Source organism: Gambusia affinis, linkage group LG01 (genome assembly GCF_019740435.1).
Source record: "Gambusia affinis linkage group LG01, SWU_Gaff_1.0, whole genome shotgun sequence".
Taxonomy (NCBI): domain Eukaryota; kingdom Metazoa; phylum Chordata; class Actinopteri; order Cyprinodontiformes; family Poeciliidae; genus Gambusia; species Gambusia affinis.
The window spans coordinates 34,773,822-34,796,390 of NC_057868.1; the positions used below are offsets into that span (position 1 = coordinate 34,773,822).

Sequence of the window (22,569 nt, forward strand, 5' to 3'; positions counted from 1 at the left end):
ACCACCCACACTCTTTAAACTATGTGGCCATCCTCACGTTCGCTGAATCTTATCCTCCAAGGTGTGAGCTGGCGTGCGTGTAGTGCGTCAGGAAATCAAACTCAAAGTCGTCACAAGAAATGCATCCATTACCTGCCTTACTTTCTACCGCTGTTTGGAGTCAAAAACATCAACACCAAACCAAAAGAACACTGTGATGACATCTGCGGTTAGCCATGGAGGTCAACCAAACTTTGTTTACATGCATGTCGACAAACGTCATCGGTGTGCCGTGCGCTCGAAACGGGGAACCACCAGCTCAAGTCTGTCAGTATTTATGCTTTGACCTACATGCATGAACTTAGTTTGTCACAGGAGATAGCTTATGCTATGGCAGTCTGCGTGTATGCGTGTGTGCGTGTGTGACGGTTGGTCCTCAAAGCAGCAACCAGAGGGGGGCAGGAACAGGAACAGGAACTGCTCACGAGTGAATGTCTCAACAGACGTAAACCATCGATGTCTGAAACTGCAGTCCAATGAAAACAACTCAGTGCTTTTCCATCACAGCTCAGAAACGGCCCGGCCTGCTTGTTTTGCAGAAAAATGTTTCCGTGACTAAAAGCTCATCATGTTGTAGCATTAATCATGATGCACTTATGCTGAATTAGCATAAACCGTCATCAGACTGGTGTGTAGTTAGTAGTTGGGATAATTCACCAAACTTCCTGTCCACCAAATTTCCCTTTTGCTGAGGGAAATATCAGCAGAAACCAATATGAAGTCAATTGAATATAGATAAGAGATGTACAGATTTGTACTTAAAGTAAGGCATATTTTATTTTACAACAGTCCTGTTTAGTCTGCTCTAATCAAAGTCTAGTTTGTTAGTGGAGGTGTGAATGTGCAACCAAACTCCAATGTGGACCAACACTGCAACAATACAAAATCTTACCAAGTATTTTTGGTCTAGATTTAGTTCAAATATTTTAGTTTCATCCTATTTCAAGTAACTTCTCAGCAGGAAATTGTTTTAAGTCAATAATTCCTTATTATTGACGAGAAAGGACTAGTTCCACTGGCTGATTATTTATCTTAAAACCTGACAACTTTCTCATGTTATGAGAGAAATAATCTCCTAATGGAACTAGTCCTTTTTCATCAATAAAAGGAATTATTGACTTAAAATAATTTCCTGCTGAGAAGTTACTTGTATGTTAGTTTTGTCCTATTTCAAGTCTGTTAAGATATTTGCATTAGAAACTAAACCAAAAGTACTTGTTTTGGCAGTGGACTATAAATTTTGGTCTTTGGCTGAAGTGAACTTTAATGCAGTTTGAATCCATATCAACGCAAAGTGAACCAGAAACCGCTCCAAAAACAGGAAGCGTACTGAAGCAGCGAGCATTCTGGGTAAATACAACCAAGACAAACTTGCAAATCTAGTTGAGAATTGGCTTGTGGTCTTTTGCCAAAAACAAAAAAAGAGATCCTACAACCTCGAAAATCTGAGGCCCCTCCATTTTTGTTTACATTTTGTGAAAAAGGAAGTTGCATCCATGTCTTCTCCAGAGGCTTTTTTGTCAATTTCTTTGGTAGTTCTTGGTGTCACCACAGGTGAAGGACTGAACAGGTTTTTTGATTAGTTTGGTTTGTTTGACACAGTACAGTATGAAAACAAACCACAGCAGCTGAAAATGTATCAAATGTTGCAACTCTTGTCCCCAGTCGAGTCGAATCTACCGGACTAACAGGTGTGAAAACTCCTTAAGTATAAATCCAGTTGTATTGTGAAGGAGTACGAAGTTTATTAGTGAGCAAACAGCATGATAAAGACCAAGGAACACGGCAGACAAGTCAGGAATACAGGTGTGGAAGAGTTTTAAAAGGGTTAAGTTAGAAAACAATGGCACAATAGCAAACCTGCCAAGACATGACTTCCTGCTTAAGCTCACAGGCTGAATAAGGAGAGCATTAATCAGAGAATCAGCCAAGAAGCCTGTGGTAATTGTGGTAACTCGTCTGAGAATGGAAACAGTATGGCTCAACTGAATGTCTATCAAAACATAGTCATTAAGCTAAATTAAGACAAATAGACTATAAATCAGAGAAGCAGCAATGGTATCTCTGAAGAAGCTAGTAGGAGAATGTGCTGACAGGGAAATTATTAGTTGTGTACTCCACAAACCTGCTAAAGAAGTGGCTAAAAGAAAACCTTCCATGAAAGAAGGACATAAAAGACCATGGTTGCAGTTTTCCACAATCACATGGAAGAAGTTGCCCTCATCATATGACCGGGATGTTTTCCCAGACTTTGTTCAGCTGGAGATCAAAACTGCAACATTGTTACATTTTCAGTTGCTTTGCTTTCACACCGCACTGTCAAACAAACGAAACCCTTTAAAAACAATCTGTTCCCCTCCTTGCCTGTGGGGGCGCTGCACCGATAACCACTGAAAGAAATGACACAAAAACCTCTGAAGAAGATACAGAGCGCAACTTTCTTCTTCACAAAATGTAAACAAAAATGGAGTAGGGCCAGATTTTAGCACTTGTAGGATTTCTCTTTTGTCTTTGCAAAAGACCACAAGCCATTTCTTACATGTTTATTTTGCTTGTTTTTACCCAGAAGGCCCTGCGCTGTAGTGCACTTCCTGCTTTGGTCTCGGGTCTGCTTCACATTCACTTCTGCATTCAAACTGCGCCAGAGTGATCTTCAATCAAACTGAGACCGGAATTTTTATGCAGACCAAAGTTTGTTCTTTTGACAATTAAAGCCATAATTTTAGTTGATTTAAACCCTAAAATCTTTTCGACCTACATTAAAAACACACAACCCAGGGGTGAAACATGGTGCTGGCGAAAGATGCTCAGAGTTGGTTTCAAGATAGATGGAACGAAACATAGAAACCCTGGAGGAAAACCAGACAACAACTCTAAACATTTAGCCAGAGCCACATGATGTGGCTCCAAGCATGTGAATGATAGAATGGCCTAATCAAAGTCCAGATATAAATCCAGTTGAGAATTTGTGTCTAGAATTAAAAACGTATGTCAGATGTTCTCTGTCCAGTCTGATGTAACTTAAGCTATGTAACAGAAAAAAAATATTGGTTCTGCGAAGGTGGTGGAGACAAAAGACTATAATTCTATAATTCATTACAAAAGTTATTGACTCAAATGCATGCCACACTTTTCAGATACTTTGTTTTCGCTATAAATTAGACCGAATATAACAAACTTTTTAGGAGTTTGTTATAGGAGGCCAGAAAGGATTTTGGAACAGAAATGATCTGACATGGGTTAGTCAACTTCCAGCATAGTATGAAATCTCAATCAGCGATCTTAAGATGTACAGAGAGGTATTATTAACTCCAGCTTCCTCCTATAGCTGCCCTCCTTATATCCAAATCTTTCTAAGACATGTTTTATTCAAATATCTTAAATAAATTGGGTTAACTAGCAACCCAACCAGAACTCCAGCCCGTTTGGTCAGCTTGTTTTTACCTCTGTGTGCGCTGTACAATGGCTGCTGGAAAAGAGTTTTGTTGACTTACCATCCAGAAACCAGTTGCTGCATTCTTGTTGTTTGTGCAGGAGGCTCTATTAATGCTTTTCAAAGATGCACAGTTGTAGAATTGCACATAAGTTTGCAGATGTTTTCACATGCGAGTGTAAACGTTGAGTTGAGGTGCGTGACCTGTAGTAGCTTATTTGGATCTAAAGTGACAGAGGCCCTAAAACAGCTCAAAATAGGCAGAACCAAGCAGACTAAAATTTCATTATCTAAGAACGACAAAGCCCTTAGACCTATCCAAACTTGTTCAAGGAAGTAGGTTGGATCGGCGGTAAAACATTCATTTGCATTTTACCTGAGCAAGCCCCGTCAGCATTTGTCATCATGTGTCAATAACTGAAAACAATCACTCGCTTTTTGATACATGACGTATGGAAAGGGGAAAAGGCATGAAGAGACACGGTATTCCTGAACTGCTGTTTCAATAAGCGCTCCGCTGTAAGGCAGCGTGTGTTGACTCAGACTTTGCACAGTCACTTGGAAAGACCTGACTCTCCTCAATTTCAGGAATTTCCTGATCCTCGCAGAGCCCTAGCAGAAAATCATCTGCAGGCTACGAGCCATGGGCCCTCCCTCCACTCCCACCCTCAGCTGGCCTGGGAAGTTCCAGGTTAATAACTAAACTGAGGACGCATGCTGGAAGAGTCAGCAGGGCAGGGCAGATGTACTTTTTGGACTGCTTCAGATTGTAAACTCAGCATTGTCCGCTGTTAATCTGAGAGCGGAGACACAGCTGTCATAAATTAGTTTGGAAAAGGAAGAAAATAATTTTGCATTGCCTGCCGTTCAATGTGTCACTCCAGATGTGTATGTTTACAACAGAACAATACCCCTAACCACAAGTTACATGAGTCATGGCAGTCCTGTCACATCAGACTTTTTTCACTAGAAACAAGCGTGGCTTTGAAAGGACTTCCGGCGCTTGGCTACACCTTGATTGTAGTTTTCCTACAACCAGTTCTAACTTGCTGGTGTGCTTGACGTCAGACCAACACTGTTGGGAGTGCTATTACTCACTAAGTTGCATTCTTGAACAGCACGTACCAGCGCATCCTTCTTTCCCAAACAGGAAGTGCTCGCCAAGACAGTTGCTAAATCATCTGCGCTACACCCCAATGCGGTGGAGTTTCCTCAAGCAGACGCAGCAGACTGTCTCTGGACAAGTTCATCTTCTGTTTTTCTTTCCAAAGTTCACCCACCCGGCCCCAAGCTCTGCGTTTTTACATCAGCCTTACATCTGTTTGTATAAAACCCCCATTGGGGACCAAAAAATAAAAAAAAACACAAAAGTGTTTATCTATGTCACCTGTTTCAAGACCGGCCAGAATAAATATTGGAATATAAAGTCCAGGTTTTAGAGGCAAGAACATTTTAGTTTAAATAATAGAAAAAAAAGAAAATGGCATGAATACTAGAAATGAATGGAAAGTGTGACAAACAGGCTAACACTTCAGCTCATGCTAAAACAAACAAAAAAATTACATTTTCTTACTGCAAAACACAAGGTTGTTTTGCAAACATAGGTACAAAAGACAAAAACAGGAAAGAATCCAAAACAGAACAGAATATTATTTGACAGCAAGAGGTGGTTTGTACATCTCAATAGAGCCACCGTGTGGCGAATTCAAAGCATTGCGTCTTGAACTTCAGGAAGAGTTTAAACTTTAAAGCAATGTCGCCCCCCGATGGAGTCAGTAGTTTAGAGCCTGTGTTGCAGGCCGTTTTAACATAAAATCGGTTTCACAACGCTGACGTTCCAGATATCTGAAATTAGTTATGAGATCACATATTTTACGGAATATGTATTAGGGCCAAGGAGGGGGCAAAAAATTCTGAAGTTTTTCTCAGGATTTTGACTTTTGATCTCAGAAGTTCAAAGTCAGAATTATGTTTTGTGGCACTAAACTTCTTCCGGAGATATTAGTTAAATCTAAACATCTCTAATCATATTCTGACTTAGAAAAACACTTAATTGAAGTACCTGATTTCTAAAATTTGCCATTGAGATATGTTGAAATATTTGTAATCTGTCAAAATTGTAATCGACTTGTAAGAAGAACAATTCAGTTTAAATTTAATGCAGGTATCTTATATTACCAGTTGGAGTTGTCATAATATAGTTGCACCTTGTCAAAACTAATTTTTTCAAACAGCTGGAATGTAATTACAGATGGCAAAGCGAAACCGATTTTATGATTAGGCTTGCCAACACCGAGAGAAAACTACAAGCCAATCAGAACTTGTCACTACAAACCACGTGAGAAGATTCTGGCTGCTTATTGGTCAGGTGTGTCCGGCGGGAGAAAGCGCTTGTAAAAGCAGAAGCTGTGTTGCGAAAAAAACAGATACCTTTTTGACACAACTAAATTATTTCGGAGTCCTTTTTAAAACTAAATTATAAATGTAATTCTTAAAAACATGTGGTACAAAAAATAGGTTTCCATTTATGAACAGCTATTTTGCATTCGTCTTAGTTTTGGTCGATTTAAGTATACCGAATACATCGACCTACTTTTACTCAAACGTAAAACATGCAGCTGAAATAATAAAATAATCAACCCCAAAAGCTTAGAAACTATTGTCATATGAAAACGTAAAGGTGCAAAACCTTTACGTTTTATATCTACAGTGATACTGTAGATACTTTAGTTGATCATGGAGCAGATAACTTTAAAAAAGGAAGCACAGTTTGTTTTAAAATACTTTTCGCAGCAATATTTTTAATCGAAATTAAGGAACTATTGACTTAAAACAAGCTCCAATATCTTGTAAGTTAGTTTAGTTTTATTTCAAATGTGTTAAGATATTTGCACTAGAAACTAGACAAAAACACCTTGATGCTTTTGCAGTGTAGAGAAAGTGTTGGAAACCTGATGAATGGGAGAGAGTTGACAATGTTTCCTCATATAAATTTGAAGAAAAACAGGACATTTTTTTCCTTTGTTTTCTTTATTAAAAATGAAAACAACAAATGTAAATAAAAAAATACGTTTCTAAGCTCAGCATACGTATAGAAAATGGGAAAACGTGGTGCAATTACTGCACAGGTGCTGAGGTTTTAATCCGTTAAAGCAGGAAAAGAACTCGGCACACTTAAAACCTGATCTGAAATATATATATATGCTTATATATAAATTTAATAAGGGTGTGTCCTGCAGCCAGGACGCTCATACATTCTAAGGAAAAGTACAGCTGTCGGACAAAGTACTGAACTCTGTCTTGTCCCAAAGGTAAACGAATGGTAGCAGCTTAACTAATCTCTTATTTGGACAAATCTGCCGATTCACAAACGCAGCATGCTTTAAAAAAACAAAAAAAGAAATAACAATCATACAGAGGGACACGGCCAGCTCAGGCTCACACCATGACACGATGAAAAATCAGAACAGTGCATCGTTTTCATCTCTTTGCTGGTGTTTGATTCTTTTTTTTCTTTTTTGGTTAGTTTTAAAATCCCTGGTCCCACGCTCAACCTCAGAGACCTACACATACCTCTCTACAAACTAAAATATCACTGAAAAGTTAATTTAGCTCAGTAATTCAGTTCACAAAGTGATAAATATAAAGCATTAATTCGATTAACTTTCATGACAAACTGGTAAAACTAGTGATGCACGATATATCGGTGTTGGCCAATTTTAGTCATTTTATAACATATCTGTCTGTCCGATAAATAAAACCAGGCCGGTATTAACAACCAATATTTGCTTTCATCTTGTTGGGATTTATTTCTGTCAAAACGGTACAGAAATATTTATAATATCAGTAAATACTGTATATCAGCAAGATTAGTATCGGATGTAGATATCGTCCGAAATTTTTGCCTCTGTGCATCACTTGTAACACCCCCAAAACTCAGGTTCAAGCTGCACAATCAGAGACGACTCCTGTCATGCAAAGTCATTGGCACGTGGTTAAGTTGGAAAGTTAGGTGGAAGGAAAACGAGTGGTAGAAAAATGTGCGCAAGCAAGATTAAAGTCAGAGCAGAAATCTTTGAAGACTTTTTAGAGCCCGATGATAAATTCACACAATCAAAGCCTCAACACACAATCAAGAAGAACAAAATCTGGATGTTAAAGTATTTTCTTTAAAACCCTGGCAGAGCCACAGGCTCATCTTACATCACACCAGTTTGGCTTTTTGAACTGAATTACTGAGATGAACGAACGCCTTAATGATATTTTTATTTACGTGAAAGGACACCACACGCCCTTTTTTTATTGCTGGCAAGTTGGGTGTGAGCTACTCTGACCTTTCGCTTGCTTTACAAGGCATGTCGGGTACCTTCAGGTGAGGTTTTTACTACGGATAGTATGTAGAGCCATGTGTTGTGATCCATCTCAGGATAAAAATGAAATAAAAAAAAACAAAACATGATTCTGCCTGGAAACTGGAGACACGTCACCCCCCAAAAAAATGCATCTAGTACTTACTGTAAATGTTGCATTAATAGATAGTTCCCACAAGACCAGACCGGACGTAAGTTTCCCCGGAATGCGCCATCTTGGTAGGCGACTAGTACACAGAATTACCGATGCTTAAATTAGATCAAATACGTGTTGTATTATATGGATTGTGTTTCCTCTGGACATTAACCAGCCACTAGTTCGACTTCCCATTTGGAAAAACCTTCAGTTTTACTTTTGGGAAGTAAAGCTTAAATTTATGTTTGCAAGTTTTTGCAAACAATGTTTATGGGCGACGCCATGTTAAAATACAGACTTCTTAACTTCTTAGCCTTTTCTCAGGTAACTGGAACGCACCAGGAGTAGCAAAGTTTGCTCACCTTTACAGGATGTAATGAAAACTTCTTTACTGTTTTATCACATTTGTGTTTACAACCTTAAATGTAATAATATCCAAACATCGTTTACATCACTTACGCATAATTGATAAAGTGTTGAAGCTGCCTAGGAAGTGTGACATCATGTGGGAACTATCTATATTTTTCACTGAATAGATTCACAGATGTACAAATATTAGGGCCATACTAAGAAAAAATCAAATTACAAGAGTAAAGTCATGTTGCGATAATAAAGTCGTAATATTTTGAGAACGTCATAATATTGCAAAAATAAAGTTGTAATATTAAAAGAAAAAGTCATAATGTCATGACTTTATTCTCGTAATTTTATGACTTTAGCCTTAGCAATTTCTAAATTATCTTCCAAGAGTGACCTTAATACCCCGTCGTACAAAGGAATACAAAAAGCATAACTAGTGTGCAGAGATCATTCAAAATCCACACTTTCATTCATAAACTCTGTGTGAACAAAGCTTCTCCCTCAGTGACATGTTTTCAGTCCAGCTTGATCAAAATCATTATCAGTCTGTTACTAAACGTGTTTAGGATAAAAATGGAAAAACATTCAAAGGTGTCATTTTGGTAAATAAGAAAGAAGAAGCGTGTAAATTAGGCAGAGGTGCTCAATGCAAACCCTGTCGCCTTAGCAGACTGACGTCTGTTTTACGTTGCGTCTGCGTTTGGGTCGGCGAACGCACACACTCACAGCCCCCCCCCCCCCCCCCCACACACACACACACACGTTTATTTATGATGTGGCACCTGAAAAAGCGAGGCCCTGAGCGTTGGAGATGGCGTACACACAAAGAGGGTTTTGGGTAAAGAGAGGCAGCCGACCGTTTACAACATGATCACAGGCGAACCGCGTTGACGCAGGCTGACCGGCCAGCCGAGTCCACATCATGGAACAAAAGAAAAAAGACGACAGGAAGGAGGAAGGACAGACATCAGTGGAAATAGACGCGATAGCAGACGTAAGCGCTGAGGGCCAGTGCCGTGCCCAGGCACACGTGGGCCGTCAGAGGGGACCAAGCGCCCGGCGCAGGACAGGTTCCCTTCTCCCGCTCTGCTCCCTCCGTCCCGTCCTCGGCCGCCGCCCCCTGCTGGGTTTTCCTTGGAGCGCCGGAGGTCAGGTCTTCGATTCCCACAGGCCCGTCCCGTCTGTCCGGAGGCGGCTCCGGGGCGGCCGGGTTTCTGTTCCTCAGCTCTGTGTCTGCTGTAGATCTGAAAGACCAAACCAGAGGCACAGCAGAACAAAGGTTAAATTTCCCTTTTAGGTGATTGTTATGGTAACTGTCCACTTCACTTGTTCTAAAAATCTAATATCACTTAAAAGATATTTGACTTGGTAATTTAATTTAACCTTCTGTCTCTTTAAAAACTCCTGCTCTTTCCTAAATTTTGCCTTCAGCACTCCATCACAACAATGCTCCTCCATGATGCCGTTTATAGCCGTTCTGGAACTATGAGAAGCCTCATAGTTCCAGCAGGTGTTTGCTTGTTGCTGCTGCCACTAGTCTGGAGGAGCTGAATGGTTGCCATGGAGACTAAAGGATTTCTCAAACATACAGTAAACAATCACAGCAAAACTCCATGTATGTTTTAGATGATGTATTCCCCTCCTTCCACAGTCACTTTCCCACTGAATCTCACGAGAACGTTTGCAAACGGCTTCATGGAGAAACGTTGTGATGAAGGCGACGTGCCAGAAAGAGCAGGAGCTTCTTAAAGAGACAGAGTCCCCAATTCAAGGCGTCAAATTTTAAAGTTAAGTTTGATGACATGCAGCTGAAGGTGACGCAGTTATAAAATGAAACTATTTGCCTAAAAAACACCGGCACTATAAATAGTTTGGAAACAGCGTTATAAGGTTTCGTATGATATTAGGAAAACATGTGATAGTATTAGAGAAAGTCCTGACTAAATCTACAAATAATTACAACACGTTACTTAGTGTGGAGTCAATGATTTACTAAAATAAACTTGCTTTGTGCAACGTCTGCTTCTCTACTAAAAAAACACATAAATGCTGCATTAAACATAAAGTTGAGCTTGAGCCTAAATAATTATGATATGCAAAATATTGAGATCACAATAAATGTGCATTATATAAACTGTGCACATAGATATGTAGATATAGAAGTGGTCGCTGATGACAGATGAATAATGCAGCATCGTTTCCTCTTAAGCTCTACAAGAGGACCAAAGAGTGTTTGATTTGTTATCCACAGAGCTTCTCCATTTTGGTTTCATTTCTGTCTGATGAATAATGACGATGTAAAATCTGCTGTGTGTTTCTGAACAGTTGAGGTTAGAACATCGTACGATGTTAGAAAAACATGCATTAGCATTAAAGTTTCCTGACTAAATCTACAAATAATTACATGTTACTTCCTTACGTAGAAAGGAAGTAACTTGATTATCATGACCCGATATGTTAAACCTGATTTCATTATTTTTTATTAAAGTTACAAAGTGGCTCTGATGGGGAACGATAAAAGCACTTTACAGGTTATTAGCTTAATTTATTTCAAGCATAGTCAGAATATCACAATATAACATTTTGATAACTGTTTGAAAATGAAGTATAAACTTACTTTTTACACATTGCTCTTTACTTGAAGAAAAAGTCTATATATGCAAACTTTTTGTACAGAAATGTGATTGTTTCAACAAAAAGTTAATTTAATTATTTTAGTTAAGTGTGGTTACTATGACTTAAAGCTTAAAATTGTAGCTTCTCAGACACTAGAGACTAATTTAAAATGTCAGCAGAAAGTCACTAAGTATCACTGCAAACGAACAAAGCTGGCTTAAAACAAACAAAGTGTATTGAAGGAAAGTTAAGTGGAAGGAAAAACATCTGGTGGAAAAAATGCGTCAAGTGGACTTTGAGAAAACATTTTTGTCAAAAACCCAAAAAGACGACTATTCATAACAGGAAGTGTCGTGATTCGTTGATGTCAGAATCATATTTAAAATCTTCGCCACTAGTTTCCTCATAGTATTCTTATCAAAACAACAACGATAAACCATCTCAGGTGCAGCCGGCTCTCCAACCGTCTATTGTCCTTACTGCTGCTACGCTCTGTGTCAATGACTTCATGCGTCTTGTTTACGTTTGCTGATTGGCTCACAAAGCCAGCCAATGACGAACCAGATTTAATGAACATTTCCAAAAATATTCTAAGTCAGTAGTTTTCAAAGTGAGGGTCGTGGGCCCCTGAAGGGCCACCAGAAGGTCTTAGAGGGGCGTAAATAAAAATTTGACTGAATTAAAATTTTCGTAATCAAAATCTAGTTTATTGTTCCAATTAATATTATAAAATATGTGCAAAAATAATTTGTTGAAATGTTACTTCCAGGTTCTTGTTTCTGATTGGTTGCTCTTTAAGCTAGCGTAGCGACTATAAAATGGACTAAAAAAGACTTAAGTAAGTAATTATTATTGAATAATAAACAATAAATCAATTAATCGCACAATAAATTAAAACAAGCTCAATAATTTCCATTTGTATGATTTATTATTTTTCTCATTTCTACCAAAAACGACAATTTTGCTTACAGAGGCTTCATAATTAATTTTATTAATTGTTTTGCTTATTTGTTTTGGATATTTAAAATATCTTCCAGTTCCAGTGTTAAATATTCATCAAAATTTTAAGTTTATTTACCTATGAGAATGTGTTTTTGCATTATATTATGTCTTTAGAAAGATATAATATAAAAAAAAACTCTTCGGAGAAAAAAAAAAAAGGCCTCTAAACAACAATATTATAACTTATCGCAACAACTTATGAGACAATTTAAAATTTGCTACTATGGCAGGTTTATTGAACAGTGAATAAAAATTATGTGAACCCCTGCACTAATTTCCAGAATTAAAGTAGATCTGAACCAAACAGCAGAACCGAGATTCTCAGATTACTTCAGAGCTGCAATCTTTTTAAATCCTATCTATTCTGCTTCTGGCCGCCTCGGTTCCTGCAAATCAGTCTGACTTGAGAAACAGGTAGACCGGGGAAAAAATAGAAATAAAGAAAAACTAATGCACCTCTGATGGCATTAACGAAAAACGGTTCTGAGGAAAGGAAAGATGAGGCAGATTACCTGAATTAAACTGACTCTGGACTCCTTCGTTGGAAAAAATCTGGATTGAGCGCCACAGTTTATTTATAACAACTTAATTCACACTCCAGGTTTAGAGCTGCTACTAAAAGAAACAAAATAAGTCTGTTTATGTATTTTCTAACTAACTTCTACAGACAAGAACAAACCCTTAGTAATAATTTACCAAAAGCTTCACCAGATAATGAGGATATAATGCAAAAAGGAAAAGCTCTGCATCTCAATAAATAAGAATATTATCGATTATTATATCAGAAACTCAGTTTCACAATGTAAAATGTGAAACTGATGGTTCCTTACACACAGAGTGACATATATCTGTTCGTTTCCATTTCAATGATAAACACAATCATGAGGAAGAGCTGACATGAAAGTTATCCAGCAGCTATTTGCCTCCTGGCAGGAGCCACAAAAGGTCATTTCCAAAGAAGCCTGCTGTTCACAAACCGCAGTGTCCAAGCATTTCCATGGAAAGTTCAGTGGAAGGAAGAAGTGTGCTTAAAAACAAGTGCCAAGAGAGGATGGTGTAGCAATTTTAAGCTGAGGTACGTCTAAAAAAACTAAGCTACAGAATTATTAAAAAGTTGATTAATTTTGGTAATTTAACCCAAAAATATATAGGTTCTCTACACACAAAGTATTTTTGTTCATTTGGACAAATTTTGCTAAAATTTGTGTTATATTATCTATTATCTATACAGGAATGTTATATTATCTAGTGATAATATTATGGGCACCGACACCCTCCACAAGCCAACGAGGTCATTTAAAAAAAAAACCTTGCTGTTCACAAACTGCTGTACCCAAGCATTTTCAATGAAAGTTAAGTGGAAGGAAAAAGTGCTACGACCATGTAAGGCCCTAAACAAAACATGAAAGTTGTCCCACAGACAACTGAACAAGCTAGAAAAGATATATTGCAAATAAATTTGCTGCAGTCAAGAATTTTGATAGAAAGTTCAGTGGAAGGAAAAGGTTTGATTTTAAAAAAAGTACCAAAGGAGAATGGCATAGTAATTTTAACCACAGCCGCATCTAAAAATAAATTACAATATCATGAAATAGGTGATTAATCTCAGTAATTTAACCCAAATGTGTATAGATATACATTACACACAAAGCGATTATTTTTGTTCACTTTGATGATTTTGGCTCACAGCAAACTATAATCCAATTAATTTTACTACAAGCATGTTATGTTATGTCATGATCATGTAATGGGCACAGACACCCTCCACACGCCAAAGTGTAACATTACAAAGTGTAATTTCTAAAGAAGCTTGTCATTCACCAACTGCTGTATCCAAGCATTTTCATTGAAAGTTAAGTGGAAGGAAAAAGTTTGATTTAAAAAAAAGAGTACCAAGAGAGGATGGTATAGCAATTTTAACCACAGCCACATGTAAAAATAAACTATAACATAATTAAAAAGGTGATTAATTTCAGTCCTTTCACCCAAAACTATATTAGATTCATAACTCGCATGTAGACGATTTTGGCTTATACAAGTTCCTTTTTTTCCTAATTAAATTAAAAAATAACTTTGAAGATTTCCTAAAGTTACTGAGATGCATGTGTAGATTTTTAGGCCCGTATTTCGGATGTTTACCTCAGTTGGGAAGTTTCCACACGCTGGATGAATTCTACGTCATCTGGGAAAAAACATGGCTGCACTCGGCCGTTGTGAGGGTCTCTGGGAGGAGGAAGAGGAGGCGGCGGGGTGAACTCAGGAGGGTCGTCTTCCTCATTCGACAGCTCTTTCCACGACTCCTTAGGAAGAAAAGCAGAAATATTCACGTTATTTTTATTAAGTTAAGAAAACATCTTTAAAAAAAAAACTCAGAAGAGAAGAAGAAGAACGTGCCTGGAGAGAAGTGTCTCCTTTGATGTACTTGGCACCTTCAATCACGGCGAGGTAGGAGAAGCGAAGCTGGTCTGGCGTTTGTATCAAGCCCATTCGATAACGACGCATCTCCAGCAGCACTTCACGGATCCGCACCGAAGACGGGTCTTTACGGAGAGACATCTGTAAAAATAAGAGCAATACGCCGTTTTTACATCTGTAGACGTAACAAAAACGCCTTTTAAGATCTGTAAAAAATAACATTTAAACGCCGTTTTTACATCTGTACAAGATAACAGCTAAACACAGTTTTCAGTACTAACTGAAATAACGGCTAAATACCATTTTACGTCTGTAAGAATAACAGAAAAACATTGTTCTTACATCTGTAAAAAAAATAAAAACAGAAATAAGCAGGTTTTACATCTGTAAAATTAACCGCAAAATGTTGTTTTACATTTGTAAGAATAACTACAAAACAACCATCTTATATTAGTAAAAATAACAGCAAAATGCCATTTTTACATCTGTAAAAAAATAACAGAAACACGTCTATATTACGATTGTAAAAAAAAAAAAAAAAAAGCAGCAAAAAGACGTTTATACTTCTGTAAAAACAACAGGTAAAAACTGTTTCTAGACTAAAACTTTGTCTTGTTCCACTGAAAACATTAAATTACGACTCTGATGATGATTCTACACAAACCAAAAGGAGGCAGGTGTCCACGAGACAGAAGGTCCCGGAGCGTCCGATCCCAGCGCTGCAGTGGACCACCACCGGCCCGTGCTCCGCATTCAGACAGCCCGACTCGCGCACCTTGAAGAGGAAGTTGAGGAAGGAGGCTGGAGACTCTGGGACCCCAAAGTCAGGCCAGGTCGTGTAGTGAAAATGTAAAATTTCACGCGTCTCCTGAGTCTGCAGGGGCAGATCAGAGTGAAATCGTTCAGAAGAAATCCAGTGAATGCATAAAGGACTTTTTTTCTTTTTTTTTTTTTTGCTATGCAAATTATTTCTCAGAACTGAAAATAGCAAAGAAAAGCTGCAGTTTCAGCAAATGAAACTGAGAAAACACGGATAAGAGAAGCGAAAAGAAGAAAATTTGTTTCATGTGATGTTTCAGTTCTTCAGTGATCAGCTCACACACACGACTTTACAGGAACGATCAAGGTTTAACCAACTCAAATTTAACACTTTTTAAGACTATTGTGAATTAAATTTAAGAATCAGTGTTAGCGGCAGCGCCTCACGTTTTCTGGGAATCTTCAGCCGGGCCAGCGGATAAAAAATGTGACATTTCTGCCGTCTATTTGAGGCTCTTAGCAGCAGCTTCCTGCTTAACCCCCAAAGAGTCGAGCTTTTTTGGAACAAAATCCACGTAGCATCGTATGGGTTAGCAACAGCTGGCAGCTATTTAGCAGTAGCCTCAACGCCGACGAAGTATTAAAGACATGGTGAGAAAAAATAAAATAAAATAATGAAAATCGAGTCAAAATATTATGAGATAATAATATCTCAAAATAATATAAAAAAATTGTCATTTTGTTCTTCTATAACATTATTCTCGTAATTTTATTTATTTTTTATTTTCTAAGGCTCCGTCGTAATGTCTGTCAAACTTTTGCCTGACAGAAAAGACCAGTGAGGAAGAAAACTCCACAGATTACACAAAATTAATTAGTCTTGCCATGACAAAATAAAATGTCTCTAAATTAATTTTCCATCTTCTATTTTCGAAACAGGAGTTTAGGACTTCCTGATTATGCACAGACACCCTCAGCAACAATCAAAGCCATCAGCACGATGTAGATTAGCATCATTAGCAGCTGCCATGCAGCTTCTGGACTCATTCTGATAATCGTGAGGAGCAACTCACAGACAGATTTTCCAGCTCCAGCTGTCGGACTGTGTAGTACGATTTGATGTCCTCTGAGACGAGAGTGACCTTGAAGTTGGTGTCTTCAAAGATGACGTCTTTCTCCTCTCTTTGAGGCCAATATTGGGCACATTTGATCTGAACCCAAAGGAGAATGCAGGTTATACATAAGAAACCTGAAGAAAAGGAAATGCAGAGAGACGGAGAGTTGATTTGAAAGCCAGCTGGTGCTTACAGAGCCTTTCTCTATGACCCGGTTCAGCATCACGACTCCGCGGGTCCTCTGCTCCCAAACCATCTCCCAGAAATGACCACATGTACTTGGAAGGGGTCCCTAAGAAGAAACGACAGAGAAAACAACCATTTAACGACGTAAAATGGCAAATATGAAGGTCTTGTCTGATCATAAATCCTTTTGGATGTAGTGTATTTATTTTATTTATGCATTTGCTTTGTTATGAAAGCAGGCATTCTTTCTTTTGTGTGAAATTTTAATCAAACTTTTAGTTTCTGTTTGACACAAAAAGGAAAATGAACGAAAACACTGCTAACAAATCTACCGATCCTAATCGGTAACTAAACTAAGTCCTCGGTTAGGGGTGGGCATTTATCGTTTATCATGAAAAACTTCTCATCATGACAAGAATTTTGATGCATCATTGCCTCAATAAATTTCCCTTAAATATATATCCAGTGAAAAACAACTGACAGTATTATCGAAGATTTTATTTTTACCATTTTCTCCACTGTTCCACAAAACTATCAAATATCAGTAAATTCAAAACTCTGATTTAATGCAGTTAGTGTGTGCAGTTTAGGGATATAAATCACACTTCTTCAAGTAAGTGGCGTCCTGAAGAACGTTTTTAAATGGGAATGTTTTTTGAGAACGGTATTTGTGTTTGTGGCGCTACGAACGCTATGCCCTACAGTTACCAAAAAACAAAACAAAACAATAAATAGCTTTTTTGCCAAAAATATTTTTGTTATCACAATAATATTCTTAAATTCATTTGAGAAAAAGAAGACGAGTTGTTGTGCCAATCACAACAAAGTTCTGCAATGAGCTGGGCTCAGGCAGTGAGAGTGAGAGCTGAGCAGCAGAAAAAAAAAAAAAAAAAAAGTAGAGAGATGCCTGTAGAACCCAACTCCAAACTATTAGTAGAAAATCCACCTATTTGTTGATTTTTCCATAAAATATATCTAAATATTTGAAAGAAAATGCAGCTTGTGATGCTAAAATACCTAGGATGCATCTTGACACGCTATTGGCTGGCGTTTGCAAAGCAGCCAATCCACGAGCTCCATTTATGTTCCTTAGTGCTGATTGGCTGAACCTCCAACAGTGGCGATGAGGAAGAAAGTAGATGTTAGCTTCTGTGCTAGTGCTAACACAGTTTCCAGAGTGGGTATTAATACATATTTGATGTTTAAACTATTAAAATACGCATTTTTAGAGGAGGACTTGAGTATTCACAGATATTAAATATTTGCGGGTTCGCAGGAGTTCACTGTATTAACCAAGAAACTTTTGGAAAAAGTATATTAACAAACCCAACTTTACGCCTGTATTTCAGAATCACGTTTTAAACAGGGCATATTTTATATAATAAAATAATAAGAGTGATAATCAGTAAATAAAGTAAAAAATAAAACATCACAACATTACGTATCAGGGCTCAATTAAATGCCAAATAATAAAAATTTGTTTTAAAAAGCGATTCAGGCAATAAAGTGTGAAATAAAATTTAATTGTTTGTTTTGTATCTTTTTAATGCTTTTCTAATCTTGCATAAAAACACTCAAGTGGTTACATGAAAAATCTGCACAATGTAAATGTTTTTATCCGATTAAATCAATTCATTGTCCGAACAATCTTTAGTTGCAGTCAATATGTCACATAATCCAATATATTCTTACATTTTACTGAAAGGTTTGCTTGTAGCTTTTAAATTACTGTCAGGCTGTGCAACATTACAGATACGTTTTATTACAATACAGAGATATTCTGAGTAAAGTCTGCGTCTCACCTGAGTAAGAATATATTTCCTCTGCGCTTCTTCTGCAGTTATTAGGCTGGCGTTAATGTAGTCGTTTGGACCCAGCTGCAGGCAGATTCTGCTGTGGTCAACTGCAGAACAGAAAGAGAAACAAAGAAAAGCAACAAGAAACTTCATCTGGTTTTAGTTTTTCAATTTTAAATCGATAACAACGCTCCCACACAGCGTCCTCCACTGGCTGTGAGAAAAGGGCGTCGCTGGACGGACTGAAAACAGACACCATGTGAATCTCACCCTGACAGGTACCAGCCCAGGGAACTTATTGAGATAAAAACGTAAACAGAACTACTTAGTTTCGGGTTCCTCATTTTCACATCTCGTTAAATGCGAATATGAAAAACCGTAACTATTTGCAACGCCGACTGCACAATTTTGCATGGCTCATTCAGTGTGAAGAAAAGAGGAAACCACCAAAGTTCAAATGTTAAACTCTGTTAGCTGCTTAGTTTATTAGATAATAATGTTGAACAATAATATGTACTCTGCATGATTAGGTGGAAACACAACAGTAGTTTATTGGAGAAAAGATAGTGGAGCAATAAAGTATAAGAACTGGATTTTCCTATTTACTATTAAATGATTTGTGAATTTTATTTCATTTCAACCAAGTTTTTACAAGCAAAACAAGCAATCAGTATAACAAGAGAAAACATGAATACATAACCAAGAAAAAAATTATTAGCTTAGCACCAGTTTTCTGTTTGAAAAAGAGTAGAAAGGAGTAAACAGTTATTTAATGAAATATATTACTTACCGACTCTCATAAGACAATAAAATCTACTAACCAAGAATAATATTAATTATTCTGATACAAAGTCAGAATAATTACCAACTCCTTGTTAATTTAATGCATTAAAAAACACCAACTTGGGTAAATTTTGTGTAAAATGATTTTTAAAATAGGATCAGGACTCTACCTTTAAATAATTATTACTCTGCCAGAGGAGAAATGGGAGCAAGCAGATGCAACGATGTTATTGGTCAAATGAAAACATGACACGTCTCAGTTAGCATGGATATTTCAGTATGTTTCTTTATTTTAAAAATCTGACCAGGTGAAGAAAGGCGAAGAGCAACTCACAGGGGCTGACGTCCCGGTAACGGTTCCGAGTTTTGTTTTCGGGAAATTTGGCAACCTTGCATGGTAATTCACAAGATTGCTGGCGAATGTCCTGTGGGAAAACAAACCAAGAAGATGGTTTCACAAACAGCATTATATTATTTTTATACATCTTAGTGTGACTGCAATGTTTGAAAAATCTAAATTTATGCATGTGTGCAAAGAAAGTCCTGTGCAGGGGGGAGGAGGTTCTTCCTTCCTAAATTTTGACCTACTTGTCAAGTTTTTTCATGTTGAAGAAATTTGTGCAAAACATAGAAATGTGTAGCTCATACGTTTACTAAACACTCATCATGGGTATGAATATATAAAATTTAGTCCTTCTGATATTTATTTTAAACATTCTTTTAAGAGGGTGAGATGATTTTAACCATTTAAAGTTCTGACACAGCCAGTTTATAGAGTGAATTTAGGTAGATTTCCAAAGATAATGCATCTCAAAAAATCTAAACCTGTCCCAACATACCCCAAAACATAAACCTCTGGTTATATAAATCCTTTATAAAGCAGAAATTTCCACAATATCACAGATTGATCATGTTCAAGGCCTGTTAATTATCATGATTGATTGCAGCTTCTCAATACATCATAAGCTGAATTAATCAATACCGAAGACTACGGGCTATCTAAAATATTAAAAAGGTTAGGCAATTTTATTTACATAGCACATTTTCAGTAACAAGGCAATACAAAGTGCTAAAACAAATGAATAGTCGTTTCTGAACTCTTACAGACTCCATGATTGAAACAACTGAACACAAGTTATTCAGATGTGACACCAATGATGCAACAGAACCTCTACAACTGACCTCAACCAGGTCAGAAATGTGTAAACTATGCATAACTATCCGGATAAATAGTATGGTTTTTGTTTGTTTTTAAGCTACTTAAATTGTAAAACATATAATTAAATTACAAAATTGTTATAATAAATAACTAAAAACCTAAAATTAATATAACATCTACTGTTATTCAAATGTGAAACGTGTATATGGCGAGAAAAAACAAGTCATTAGCTTTAAAGAAGTTCTCTGTTGACAGAATAAGATTATTAAATGAGATTAAAGACTACAGATTAAAGCTCTGTGATGGGACGTACTTCTAAATACATACATACAGCAATAATTAAACATAATAATAATAAGATTGTCCCTAAAACATGAAATCTTCGCCCTCGGCTTAATCTTTCCCCACCATGGTCTGCACAGTTCAAACCTCATATACGGAGTTCCAAGTCCCATTTTCGTCGATTTCCCAAAACTCGGCTTCCATCGCTGCCGCCCGTTCTTGTTCCCAAACCCGAAAGGTAAAACCGCGGCTTCCCGGTAATAAAGGCGTAGTAAACTGTAGTTAAGCAATTTCCTGTGTTAGCTCCTAACTGTCCGGCTGCTGGTAGCTAGCAGTAGGGCTGCATAGATCGCTGCCTCGGCCTGTTCTTTAGCGGAAACACGCCGCTAGCTCCTCCTACGCAGCGCAGCTGCCGTCCTTGGCTGGCTAAAAAAGAGCAGAGTGGGGTTTTAGAGGAATTAGCAAGCTGTTCTGTGATATCCGAAGTTGATTTACAAGTTCTCGTCATATTCGGAGTACAACTCCATTAGTAGGAGGATCCGTTTACCATTCTTACAACAATGGCAAAGACTGACGTGTGAGGGCGCGCGGAGGCATCTTGCTTCTGGAAAGAAATGCGTTCGATTTGTGAGGGAGCGCGCACGTAGGTTTACGTTGAGTGGAAAGGTTACGTTGTCGTGTCCGCCATATTGGGAGTGGAAGGTTTGCTTTGAAGGCAGTATGTTTGAAACCCGATTTTGAGAATAAACTTCACGTAAGTGTTTATTTTTAGACTTAAAAAAATATATTAAAAAAAACCATTTGTATGTTTAATAGCATATATCACTACATATGCCACATTTATTAAACGTAATATATGATTAATTTACACCAATATTGGTAGTATTATAATATTACAATAGTTATATTGCAATCTTGGTAATATACTACAATTATATATTGGCAATGTTGATAGTTTTATAATAACAATATTACTATTTGTAGTATTATAATAACACTAATTGGCAGTAGTGCTGGTATTATAATACTACCAAAATTAATAATATTATACAACCAATTGGATGTATTATAATGCTGCCAATACTGTTATAATTTAAACATATATTATGTTTAATATTGCAACAAATGAAACCAGAAAAATAGACAACACACCACAAGAGTTCCACTCACTAACATTAAATCGAATTTTAAAAATGTCAAGACAATACAATACATAAAGCACTTTAAAACAACACCGTTGGTCAAAATGCTGTACACTAAAATAATTATAAAAGAAACTAAAAAAAAGCAATTAAGAAATTAAACCAACATGTCAAGCTGAGTCAAATGCCAAAGGAAACAAAAAAAGATTTAAGAAAAAATTATAAAAGAGGAAGTAAATCTGATTTTCAAAGGCAACTTTTTCCCAGGTACTCTGACTTCTCAAACAAACAATCCAAAAAAAATGTTTTATAAATAGACCAACCTTAATTATTTTAAGTCTTAAGTGTGTGTGTGTGTGTGTGTGTGTGTGTGTGTGTGTGTGTATATACATATTATTTAATTAGAGCCATTGTGTATAAAACACAAATAATAGGAAGAGTAAATTTCCTCCAAAAAAACTCATTAATTAATTTCTGAATGTTTTTAGAAAAAGACAAGGAAAGTTATAAGTTTGGAAAATTGAAAATATTTTGAAAAAATGTCAGAAATGTTCATGTTTTTTTTCTAGCAAATTTCTGACAATCTTAAAATGTATAAGTTTCCACTGTCAAAAATGTTTGACTTTTGGAAATGTTCAGTTTAAACTTTGGAAACTCAAAAATTTTCTTGTTTTTCTCAAAACTTTCTGAGATTAATCTAAAAAAAAATTTATCTTTTTATAGCAAATATTCTACTTTTCAAACTCAGAAATAGCTTCTTTTTTACAGAATATTTCTGAGATTAATATAAAAACTTCTGAGTTTCAAAAGGTTTTTTGGGGTTTTTTTTTACCTTTGGACTTTGGAAACTCAGAAATGTCCACGGTTTTTTAAGTAAACATTTGTAGAACATGTATTCCTCCTATATTTCACTCTACAATGGCCTACACAACAGATCTTTGAAACGTGCACAACTTTGTCTCACCAAAAGTGCCTA

At 36.9% G+C, this 22,569-nt stretch overlaps 2 protein-coding genes across 2 annotated transcripts in view; one reads left to right on the forward strand and one right to left on the reverse strand.

Annotated features, from left to right (window-relative positions):
- Positions 1–22,569, forward strand: part of LOC122838681 (kelch-like protein 12) — a 57,476-nt gene that overhangs the window by 22,086 nt on the left and 12,821 nt on the right. The gene's annotated exons all lie outside the window — the stretch shown is intronic.
- On the reverse strand, positions 6,484–21,087 carry LOC122838726 (tyrosine-protein phosphatase non-receptor type 1-like). Its single transcript, XM_044129632.1, has 10 exons — positions 20,999–21,087; positions 20,599–20,877; positions 19,345–19,435; positions 18,234–18,334; positions 16,439–16,537; positions 16,204–16,341; positions 15,036–15,245; positions 14,351–14,512; positions 14,096–14,256; positions 6,484–9,582 (listed from the first exon to the last, which is right to left on the reverse strand). The coding sequence occupies exons 2-10, from the start codon at positions 20,653–20,655 to the stop codon at positions 9,306–9,308; spliced, it is 1,296 nt and encodes a 431-aa protein (XP_043985567.1). The 5' UTR covers positions 20,656–20,877; positions 20,999–21,087; the 3' UTR covers positions 6,484–9,305.